The 12,303-nt window shown below is 38.8% G+C and overlaps 1 protein-coding gene across 1 annotated transcript in view; it reads left to right on the forward strand.

Annotated features, from left to right (window-relative positions):
- LRRIQ1 (leucine-rich repeats and IQ motif containing 1) overlaps positions 1–10,287 on the forward strand; it is a 231,251-nt gene extending 220,964 nt beyond the window's left edge. Inside the window, exons 24-25 of the mRNA XM_015571113.1 lie at positions 1,225–1,285; positions 10,056–10,287. Of these exons, the coding sequence (XP_015426599.1) occupies positions 1,225–1,285; positions 10,056–10,208 (214 nt within the window). The 3' untranslated portion in view covers positions 10,209–10,287. The remainder of the gene's footprint in view (positions 1–1,224; positions 1,286–10,055) is intronic.
- Positions 10,288–12,303: the final 2,016 nt, after the last annotated feature.

The following is a 12,303-nucleotide window of genomic DNA, read 5'->3' on the forward strand; positions in this document are numbered from 1 at the left end:
CTGAATCAATTAAGGAAATAAAAGCCTGGAGATAACATTTTGACATAAATTTTCAAGATTTTCATTGTAGCCACTTATATGCACAGAAAAGTAAAATATATGTTATTTTAAGAATTTATTAAATGTATAAACCAATATGGAATGTAAATGTAGATGCCACTTTAGAAACATTTCCAGGCATTTTGGGTAATAACTATTTAAATGAGTAACACACTAACAAACAAAATCCTACAATTAGTGTAATTCATAAGATGAAATCCTTAGAACTATAAACAAATGTAGTATAACCCCATGACTTGTCATCTATATTAACCAGATATAAGAGGTCTTTCAGAGATTTTAAAGCATTAGCAGAGATAATGTGAAAGTTTTAAAAACTTATTCGGGATGTAGTTTAGATAAGTTCACACATTTAACAATATCCCTTACTCCTAAACAAGTTATATTTAAATATATTATACAACAGGTAATTATTTATGGATATTCTCTTTTGAAATATAATATGTAAAGGTATAGGCAGTAACATTTTAAGAAATATTATTTTCAAGAATGGAAGTGGGTTGTTTTATTCCAGAGACAGTGGAAGGGAAGGGGAGAAAGAGAAGGGGGCCGAGAAACATCAATGTGAGAGAGACACATCAACTGGTTGCCTCTCACAGGCTTCCCCTACTGGGGTAAGGGTGGGGGAGTGAACTGGCAACTGGAAATGTGCCCTTGATCAGGAATCAAACCTGAGACCTTCTGGTGCACAGGTCAACACTCTAACACTGACCAGGACAAGAATGGAAGTTCTTGAAAAGCCAAATGCTCTACTTTTAAACAGAAGTTAGTTATGAGCAGTAGAATAATGTATTAACCACAAGATATTTTTAAATAGGAAGCTTTGCCTTAATCATAAAACAAGAAAGATATTTAGGTAAATAAGTATATTTTTTATAATTTTTTAGCTATCATTCTTGTTTCTTTCATATTTTTATTGTATGTGTTTATGTTTAACAAAGAAAGGTAGCATTAAAGTGTTACTTAGAAATTTTGTCTAATTTTATTAATGACTATGGAAAAACATAAATTTGTATATAACTTTGCATGTAACCCCTATTTAAGAAAACTATTATTACCAGTTTTTTAATTACTAATTAGTCCCAAACCTTTCATTGAGCATTTCTTTCATATTCTTTCTCTATATTTATGTAATAATATTATTTCTGTTTTTTGTCACTGCAGCAATCATTTCTTGCCTGAGTTAGATCCAAATGTACTTAATGGTGGAAGAGTTCAGCTTGTGGTAAGAAATGTGTTTAAAGATACAGAAAAGTTGTAGACACAAGTACTTAACAAGTGCACTTTAAAATATGTCCATATATTAGTATAAATTATGAAAATCTCAACTGTGTTTATTTAGGATAATATCAAAATACTATGTACTGGGATAATAACATTTTCTCCACTTCTAGTCTAACATTAAAATGTATTACTCTTGCCCAGCTGGTGTGCCTCAGTGGTTGAGCATAGACCTATGAACCACAAGGTCATGGTTCAATTCCAGGTCAGGCCATATGCCCTGGTTGTGGGCTCAATCTCTAGTGTGGGGTATGCAGGAGGCAGCCAACCAATGATTCTCTCTTATCATTGATGTTTCTATCTCCTCCTTCTTCCTCTCTAAAATCAATAAAAATATACTAATAAATGTATTACTCTAGAATATTAATTCTACATGGTAGATTGTAAAATATTAACATGTTACAGTATTTAAAATAAAATTACTCTAACAGGAATTTGCTTAATAAAAATATTTTTTGAATATTCAAAGAGTAGAATACTTGAGTGAAACAGCAAAGTACCCTCACAACTCAGAAAATTAAACCAGATAAAAATTAACGAGTAATTGGGAATTCACCCACTCTAAGTAATCCTATCTAATAATAGCCACATGGTAATTGACCATACCTTCGTTCTGCCTCCCATTGGCTAATCAGCAAGATATGCAAACTAACCGCCAATAAAGATGGTGGCTAATTTGCATACTGCAGGCAGGGCAGGACAGCATGAGCTGCCAGCGCAAGCCGCCATCCAGGCCCCCATGGGCGATGCCAGAAGCTACCTGCCTGCCGCCTGGGGCCAGATCAGACCAGGGCCACTGTTGAGCCCCGGAAGCCCCAGAAGCCACCAGATATGGCAGTAACTCTATCAGTAAGCACTCTGAAAGTCAGTGGCATAAATGCACCAATTAAAAGACAGATTATGAGGGTAAATCAAAAACAAAACCCACTTTAAATATAAAGACACATATAGATTAAATGTAAATGAATTAAGCTGCAGCCTTTTTTTGCTCAGTGGATAGAACATTAGCCTGTGGAGTGAAGGATCCCAGGTTCGATTCCAGTCAAGGGCATGTACCTCATTTGCTGGCTTGATCCCCAGTTCCTATCAGAGCATGTGCAGGAGGCAACCAATCAATGTGTCTCTCCCTTTCCCTTAACTCTCTCTAAAATTCAATGGAAAAATATCCGTGGGTGAAGATTAACAAAATAAAGTAAATGGATTAAGTAACATTAAAGAGATTATAAGAAAATATATTCCAAATTTTGTTAGTTGTCTAATGGTTATGTTTAAATTATTAACACCTAAGAAATTGGGTGAAGGGTACATATAATATGCTGTAGTACTTTATAGTTATTTTTACATGTATGAGATTATTTCAAATTAAAATATTAAAAATTAATAAAATATTAATTGAAATGTATCTACATTACATGAAAAATCTCCTAATTGCTTCTAGCATAATTTATTAAATTGTGCTAAAATTTACAAGGGTTCAATTAAAAGATATCTTAATTCTAAATGATATAATCGAAAATATATAATAGTGCAGTTATAAGCACTTATCTGAAAATAAAAATTTAAAGAAGTAAATGTAAAGAAGGGATTAGCCAAAGAAAATATATGCACAACCCATGGACACAGACAACAGTATGGTGATGGCCAGAGAGAAGTGGGGGGCAAGAGCTGGGTAGAGGGGGCAAAAGAGGGGAAATAGAGACATCCTATATCCTATATAATAATATGCTAATATGCAAATCGACTGAACAGCAGAGCGATGGGTCGCTATGACGTGTCCTAATGGGCGCAGGACAGGCTGAGGGAACCCCTCCCCCCCCGAGTGCACAAATTTTTGTGCACTGGGCCTCTAGTAAAGTATAAATTATCAGAAATTTAGGAACAATCAAGTTCTAAACTCTACTCTATGCTGAGTAGAGTGTAGGTTCTAGGTAGTATAACTGTATGTGCATTGCTAAAGTCAATTGTACTATATGTTATTGGAAGGAAGCCTATGTAAACAAAAAGAGAATGGCCAATATGAAGTTTAGAGAAGTGGATCCCACAAAATAAGAAATTTTCAGAAATTTACAATGAAGAGGGTATCCTAAACAATGACAGAAGTATGTGGCCTCCTTGGCAGGTAAAAATGGATGCATCAGGTGACCCTAACTTTATGATGCCTTCCATTTATATCAATCAGCTAAAACTCCTTGCTCAGACTCTATATTCACAAAGAAAACTGATTACAATTTAGCCTGACTTGTTGAATTTAGTACAAGAAGGTAATATAGTTTCTAGTAGAAACTAGTATTATCCAGAATACTATTCATCATGAACAGCTAACTTAAGGAGTTTTCCTGAAAGAGCAGCACATTTTGGATAGCCATTAGCTAAAATTAATGTTTATGAAAATATTTATAGAATTTAAATTTGAAATAATCACTGAAAATATTTTCTTGCATTTTAACCCCTCTGGTAGAGTGGCGTGAAGATTGTCACTGGAAAATTGGCACTTCAGTTTGTTAACAGCATGCATTTTACTGACTAGCACTTTCTCACATATTGTTACGTGGCCACTTTGGAGCAAGAATGGGAAAAATAAAAATGCCTGGACAAAGGAAGTGATATCACATTTAATTGTTATACTTCTAAAAATGAATGAAAACAGATTGCATGGATTACCAACATACAAATATATGACAAATACATAGCACTTACAAGTGCATTTTTTCAATTTTGAAGAAGTATATCTGGATACAAAATAAGGAAAATAGTAGTAGAACAGAAATACATATTTTATGTGTGTATGAGTTGAGACAGGGAAGAAATCAAGGAAGGACTTATGACAAAGAAATACTGGGTGAATTGAATGACCAGAGTGGAAATCTTGCAGAGTGTTGGGGAATGAAAGCACACTATTTTTGTTGGAGAACTGGACACAGATAATTTCACAACTAGGACAAGGCTATTAACAGAACTTTAAAAAAATATTTCAATGGCCTCTATTATAAGATCCTCAAAGACAAAAATAAGAATAACATCCATAATAAAAAGACAGAAAATTTGAAAACAAAAGTAATCAAAATTTAATTAGAGGACAGATGGATATGCAAATGAGTATATTATAAATTTTAGAAATAAGAAAATATTTTCAGTGAAATAAACTCTGGACTGGACACCATAAAAGAGAGAATTAGTGCACTGAAAGATTACCTACAGCTTTCTTCAGAGACAGAAGCAAAGTGGAGGAGACAGGAATGTTCTAAGAGCGCAGACACCACCACCAGGAACCTCCTCCACAAGCCCAAGAGTGAGATGACCCTGGCAGAACTGCAGAAGTGGGAGGAGGAGGAGTTTAATACAGGCCAACTCTCCAAGCTCATGCATTTTGTCAAGAATATATATCAACTGTCACAACAACAAAAAGCTCCTGGGCCATGTGAAGCCTATTGACAGTCACTGCAACATGGCGCTGGAGAATGTGGATGAGATGTGGACCGGGGTCCCCAAGAGTGGCAAAGGCAAGAAGTCCAGGGCAGTCAACAAGGACTGCTACATCACTAAGCTGCTCCTGCATGGGATTTGGTCATTGTGGTCCTGCAGGGGTTTTGTTCATGCTGGCAAGTAGGGGCTTCCTCCCTGACATCAGAACTCCCTTCCTTGTCCTGAAAAGACCTAACTTTTTGACATGAGAATAATAAAATCCTGTGTGTTGTTTTTCTAAAATTAAAAAATTTAAATTAAAAAAAGATTATAAGAAACAACACATAGTAAAAGACAGTCGAGTTATCTATACTAATAAAAGGGTAATATGCTAATTATACCTGATAGACCAGATGTCTTCTGGACGTCGTTCCAGACATCCTTCCTGACAATGCCGGACCCGGGCAAAGTCGCCCAGGTCCTGGTTACCTGCCTGGGTAAAGCCGGCCCGGGTCCTGGGTGCCTCCGGCTGGCCCAGGCAAAGCCGGCCAAGTCCCAGGTGCCTGCAGCTGGCCAGAGTGATGGAAGCCTGGGTCCCAGTGCCTGCAGCTGCCCAGAGGGAGGGAAGCCTGGGTCCCAGTGCCTGCAGCCGCCCAGAGGGAGGGAAGCCCAGGGCCCAGTGCCTGCGGCCAGGTAGAGGAGGGAAGCCTGGGTCTCAGGTGCGGGGGCTGAAGCAGAGGTGGTTAGGAGCAATCAGGCAGGCAGGCAGAGTGGTTAGGGGCAATCAGGCAGGCAGGCAGAGTGGTTAGGGCCAATCAGGAGGTGACTGCAGGCAGGCACAGAGGTGGTTAGAGGCAATCAGTCAGGCAGGCAGAGTGGTTAGGGGCAATCAGGCAGGCAGGCAGAGTGGTTAGGGGTGGGGCGATCAGGCAGCATTCGGGCCTAAACTGGCAGTTGGACATTTCCCAAGGGGTCCTGGATTGCAAGAGAGTGCAGGTCAGGCTGAGGGACCCCCCTCCCATGCAGGAATTTTATGCACCGGGCCTCTAGTCTATAATAATAAAAGTTTAATATGCTAATTAGATCAGACAGCCAAATGACCTCCCAGATGTTATTCTGGATGTCCTTCTGGACGAAGCCACGGTGGAGGGGGCCAAGGCAGAGGCGGTTAGGAGTGATCAGGCAGGCAGGTGAGTGGTCAGGGGCGATCAGGCAGGCCAGCGGTTAGGAGCCAACAGTCCCAGATTGTGAGAGGGATGTCCTGGATTGTGAGAGTGTGAAGGCCAGGCTGTGGGAACACCGCCCCCCACCCCCTGCCCACTCTGTGCATGAATTTCATGCACTGGGCCTCTAGTAGAAGTATAAACAAACCATAAATACTGTACATGTGAAAATTGGTAAAGTCTTACCAAGATGTGTAGTTTAGTAATGGTATTGCACTTATGTCAATTTCTTGGTTTTAATAATCACACTTTGGTTAGATTTCTTTGGGGGAAGATGGGTGAATGGTATATAGGGAATTATCAGTACCAATTTTTGCAACTTCTATGGGAGTTTTAACTTCAAAATAAAATGCAATTTATGTCTAAGGTTTGTGCATTTCTTTGCATGTAAATTATAGTTCTTCTAGTGGCCCAGTGCACAAAATTTGTGCACTCGGGGGGGGGGGAGGGGCGGGGCGGTCCCTCAGCCCAACCTTCACCCTCTTGCAGTTCAGGAGCCCTTGGTTGAACATCCTTAGTGCTGCTGCAGAGGCAGGAGAGGCTCCCACTACCACCATGGCACTCCCCCTGTGGGAGCGCACTGACCACCGGGGGCAGCTCCTGCATTGAGCATCTGACCCCTGGTGGTCAGTGCGCATCTTAATGACTGGTCGTTCTGCTGCCATTTGAAACTGGCTCTCCACATCCCCCGAGAGGTCCTGGATTGGGAGAGGGCACAAGCCAGGCCAAGGGACCCCACCAGTGCATGGGAAGGGACACAGGAGGTTGGCCAGCCAGGGATGGACTGTGGGAGGGCTCTAGGGAGTGTCTGGTCCATCATGCTTAGTCCCAAGTGGCTGGACCCCAGCTGCAAGCTAACCTACAGGTTGGAGTGTCTGCCCCCTTGTTGTCACTGCACGTCATAGCGAGTCGACCACCATGGCACTCCCCCTGTGGGAGCGCACTGACCACCGGGGGCAGCTCCTGCATTGAGCATCTGACCCCTGGTGGTCAGTGCGCATCTTAATGACTGGTCGTTCCGCTGCCATTTGAAACTGGCTCTCCACATCCCCCGAGAGGTCCTGGATTGGGAGAGGGCACAAGCCAGGCCAAGGGACCCCACCAGTGCATGGGAAGGGACACAGGAGGTTGGCCAGCCAGGGATGGACTGTGGGAGGGCTCTAGGGAGTGTCTGGTCCATCATGCTTAGTCCCAAGTGGCTGGACCCCAGCTGCAAGCTAACCTACAGGTTGGAGTGTCTGCCCCCTTGTGGTCACTGCACGTCATAGCGAGTCGTTGAGCTGCCTTAGCATATCATTAGCATATTATGTTTTAATTGGTTGAATGGCCGACCAGATGACCAGACACTTAGCATATTAGGCTTTTATTATATAAGATAAACATTTAAAGTTTCTTCCATGCCCTCAAAAGTTATATAGCAAGACCTCTGCCTTATTATACAAGAAGAGGGGTTTGTGCAATGATGAATGGAGGGATACACATAACTCAGCTTTCTGCAACCAAAAATAAAAATGGTTTTAAATCATTCACATATCTAGAAATACTCTAATTTTTTGAATAATTATACATAGACATATTACAAGACAACTTTAAGTGAACTTTATAATATTTTATCTCTTTTTTAAAAGAATGGGGTAATAAGTAAATAAGTATTTTAATGTGTGCTTTTAATGTCTTAACTGCTAAATATGCAAAATTTTAAAAATAAATTTTTAGTAAAATATATTTTATGAAAAAGTTGAAGAAGAAACTCCCTTTTTTGTTTTTTGTTGTTGTTGTTCTTTTTTTAATAAATGAGTCTCTATTTTTAATTTAGTTGCCTGAGTTGCCGATGAATCAGAATCCAGATTCGTAAAAGTCATGTTCCAAAATTTATACCCCTCGTTTTGTTGTGAAAATATGGAGAAAAAGTATTACTAACCTTGTAGATGGGGCTACAAATGTGACCTGTTCAGTAAACAAAGACCAAAAACAATTTTCAAAATTAGTTTTTAATATTTTCTATTGAATTGCACATAGAGAATTCTTATTTGACATTAACTTAAAACTGTTATAACCATACAAACTTTAATATTACAGTGTTTTAAAATTAAATACATATTTCATAGAAGTGTTAAAAGTATCATCAGTTACATTCAGTTTTTAAGTACATCCATTTTGCATAATATAGAACAAAAGATGTATTATATTTATGACTTTCCTGTTTGTTAACAGTAAAGAAAATAATAATGTTCAATTTGAAAACCAATGTTTTCAAAAGTAGAATCTGAACATTCATGCATGTGTGGCTGTGTCAGACGCACTAATGCACCCTTGACAAAATTTCTAGGTTTGCATTTCAGCTGCCAAGCGACACCATTGTGAAGTCATGTATTCTGGTTAAATCTCACTTCTAAATTTGCATCCCTGTTAGATATAATCTGGCTGAATTAGTAACTGACCTTAATGGTTTTCTATCTCAGAAGAAGCACTCTTTGGGTGCAAATGGCTTAGATGACTGAGATTTTTGGAAGGCATGTGTTCACAAATATTTTCTTGGTATGTGGATATTGTCTTATTTGGGGAGGGGTGGGTTTCTACTTTCTATTTAGGCATAGTAAATTCATGTCATCAAATTGAAGTGAATAAATCCTAATCTTAAAATCTTGAGGCTTATAGTTAACACCTCTTTAGCCAGCAGGCAGGTCACATTGTTTCCCTTGTTTTGTAACTGGCCTCACAGAAACTGTGGTGTTGTTTTGGTATTTCCTTCTCATTCTTGGACTGTTGTTTTGTTTTGTTTTGTTTTGTTTTGAAGTCTTAGTGTTGGTGAAGCTAGTCTCATGGGAACATTACACACATGCTTTTGTGTAGTAATTGAAATAAAGAATTTGTAACACTTTTCTTACTAATCACAAGTGTATATTGGAAGCCAAGTGTTCCTTGTTTCATTTTAAACAGTTTTCTGCTGAGGTTTTCTGATAATACAGTTGTTTTCCTGACTGACATTATGTAGAATGGTTTCTATTCTGAGTTTGGCAATAGCAAACTGGCTTACTTAACAATGAAAAGTTCATGCATGTAAGGATGGGAAGAAGGGGGAAGGGGAATGTAAAGGGGAAAGACAAACATCTGAATTTGAAAGGGGATGATCATCATTAGATGCTGGTTTCATGAGTTTTTCTAGCTCATCATATAGGGACAGCTTTTTAACCACAGTGATGATTTTATGGCTTTATTTAAATTCTTCTCACATCAAACATTAAAGACAATGCTTACTCACAGGATTTCAAACATCCTGTGGTTTGGGTTAAATTCCAGCTACTTTGAAGCTGGTTTGCTTTCCATCACTTCATTTTCCCCCACTTTGTGCCTGGATCCTGATAAATCTTTGCTTAATGATATTAGACATTCTGTAAAACAATATTTTATAGGCAAGAAGCAAGCTTTTCAACTCTTAGGTTCAGTCCAAAATAGTAATAAAAATTCAGATAGTAATTTTAGATACAATAAATTATCTAGTTCTTATGTCCTAGTATATTTTGAAAATTTTATATATCTATCATTATCCCCAAATTAGACTTAATGTATAGCATTTTTATATTAATAATTGTTGTAATGAGAAGGTAGATATCTTTTGTGACTTCATAATATACAAATATGGGATGAAAGACATTTAAGGGAATTTTACTGAGAAAACTAATACTTAAAAGTGTTAAATATAAATATTGCAGAACATAACCCTATATGACATTTCAAACATTTGCTTAAGAACTAAATAATGTTCTTGGTAAATAAGGGATGTTAACTGTGTAAAGTTTCATCAGTTGCCTTTAAGATTGATTTTCATCAAAATTACTATACTAAAATGTTTTCTTTTGTTGTACAGACGCAAATAGCAAACCTCAATTTTAAAATCGACTCTTATTTGCAAAAAATGCTTTGACATAGTGCATTTGTTCTGCCTGGGCTGCAATAAAGGATTGTGGTATCATTTTGAAGAAGGCTGTTTGACAGAGCCTGTTTGTTTATTTGGGGTAATGTGAGCTGCATTCAGAAAATGCCATATTTTGTTTCATGATTGTATACATTCTCTCCCATTGCTCCCAGGCAAGACTTGTAAGCAGAGAAGACACGGATTTAGAGCTTTTTTCCATGACCAGTGGAAGTGCTTTGTCTGTGAAGAAGGAAAAAAAAAATCAGGCACACAGACACTCAGAGGGATCTTCAAGTAAGTTGTGGTTTCCTTCAGAATTAATTTAGAAATCACAAATGAATTGATGGAACCTAATGCCAACAAGCATTCTTTTACATATAGGGGGTAGAATGCCAGTAACCAGAACTGCCCAAAAATGTGTATTTGAAATTTTTTCTTTCCTTAAATGTCTTCTTTTGATATAAACAAAATTAAATTATTTCTAAAATTAACAACACAGCTATTTTAATTATATTCTGTGACTCAATGATCTACTCTTCCAGTCCCTGATGGATCATATGGAATTCTTTGATCATTTAGTTCTAAAAGGAATTTTTTTAGGCTAATTGTAAAAAGTTGGATTTATATATCAAAGTAGTGTGTAACTTGGACTTCTGCCATTGATTTAATAGATGTTGTAGGTAGAGTTAATTTTTAAAGGAAACTTTTTTTAAAATAGCAGAATTTAGATAATATTATACTGTCAAAAACGTGATTAAAAAACTATTTTCATTGAACAGATGACAGTTTATATTTATTAATGATGGCTTTTTGCATTTGTAAATCTGTCACACATCTATTCCCTTTTGTCATGGTTTCGATAAGAATTGCACTGTGGTTAACTCTGAAAAAATATGAATACTTTAAAATTATCTATATCTTGCCAGGCTGATGTGGCCCAGTGGTTGAGCATCAATCCATGCATGCACCAAGAGGTTACTGGTTTAATTCCAGTCCAGGCAGATGTTTGGGTTGATCCCCATTAGGGGGTGTGCAGGAGGCAGCCAATCGATGTTTCTCTCTCATCAATGTTCCTATCTCTCTCTCCCTTCTACCTCTCCCTTTCTCTCTCTCTAAAAATCAATAAAAAACATATTTAAAAACAAATAAATAAATATCTATATCTTGTGGTATTTGGGGCTAATAGAGCCTAATTTTTTCAAACTCTTCACTTAGGGTGTAAACCCTAAGGATTTTGAAATGTATTTTAAAATATTATTGTATAAAAGATGTTCTTTTTATATCATACTAGGGGCCCGGTGCACGAATTCGTGCACCTTGAAAGGAACTGTGGGCCACGAGGCTGCTGTAGGCCCCGGTCCCCTGTCTGCTGGCAGCCCTGTTCCCGCTGATGCTCCCACACGCTGACAGCACAGAGTGATTGGGGCCGGCGCCAGCAGCGGATGTGAGCAGGGCCGGCTCCATTAATGGGCCACTGGCACCATCAGTGGGTGTGAGTGGTGGCTGCAACCCTGATCACCCCTCAGGAGCAGGGGGAGGTGGAGAAGCCCTCAGGAGAGATCAGGGCCAGTAGCCGCCGCTTGCACCCGCTGATGATACCGAGTGGAACTGGCACCAGGCACTGGCAGCAGGTGCGAGTGGGCTGGTGCCAACAGTGGATGCCAGCAGGGCTGGTGCTGGCAACAGGTGTGAGCACCGGACAGGACTGCAGTGTGTGGGAGCAAAGAATTTTCAGTAACCACCAGAGGCTCATTCCGATGACAGTGACTGGTGCTCTGCCTTAGCCTGGTGCCCCACTCCCTGCTCCCCCATCCCGCTGCAGCCAACACCCGCCATGTTTCCACGCACACCCCCTGGTGGTCAGCGCATGCCATAGCAACTGGTTGTTTTGTTGTTTGGTTGTTATGGTTGTTTCACCCTTTGGCCATATTGCATATAAACCTTTTATTATATAGGATTTTGTTAACTTCCCTAAAGTATACTGAACCTCCGAAGTCAATTTTTTAAGTTACATTTCATTATATATATATTATTATTCTTGAAAAAGGTTTATTACTCATTGATATTAGAGTTATGTACAAATAAATTCAATATTTGATTGAATGTGAAAAATTCAATGATCCAGATGGTACTTTTTGGGTAAATGACTTCAAAATGACTCTTTCATTTTTTTTAAATTAAATCTTTATTGTTCAGATTATTACATTTATTCCTCTTTTTTCCCCCCATAACTCCCCTCCTCCCAGTTCCCGCCCCACACTCCGCCCTCACTCCCCACCCACTGTCCTCATCCATACGTGCACGATTTTTGTTCAGTCTCTTCCCACATCTCCCACACCCCTTTCGCCCCCAAGAATAGTCAGTCCATTATTTTTCTATTCCCCTGATTCTATTATAATCACCAGTTCATTCTGTTAATGA

Source organism: Myotis davidii, unplaced genomic scaffold, assembly GCF_000327345.1.
Source record: "Myotis davidii unplaced genomic scaffold, ASM32734v1 scaffold26, whole genome shotgun sequence".
In the NCBI taxonomy this organism is placed as follows: Eukaryota; Metazoa; Chordata; class Mammalia; order Chiroptera; family Vespertilionidae; genus Myotis; species Myotis davidii.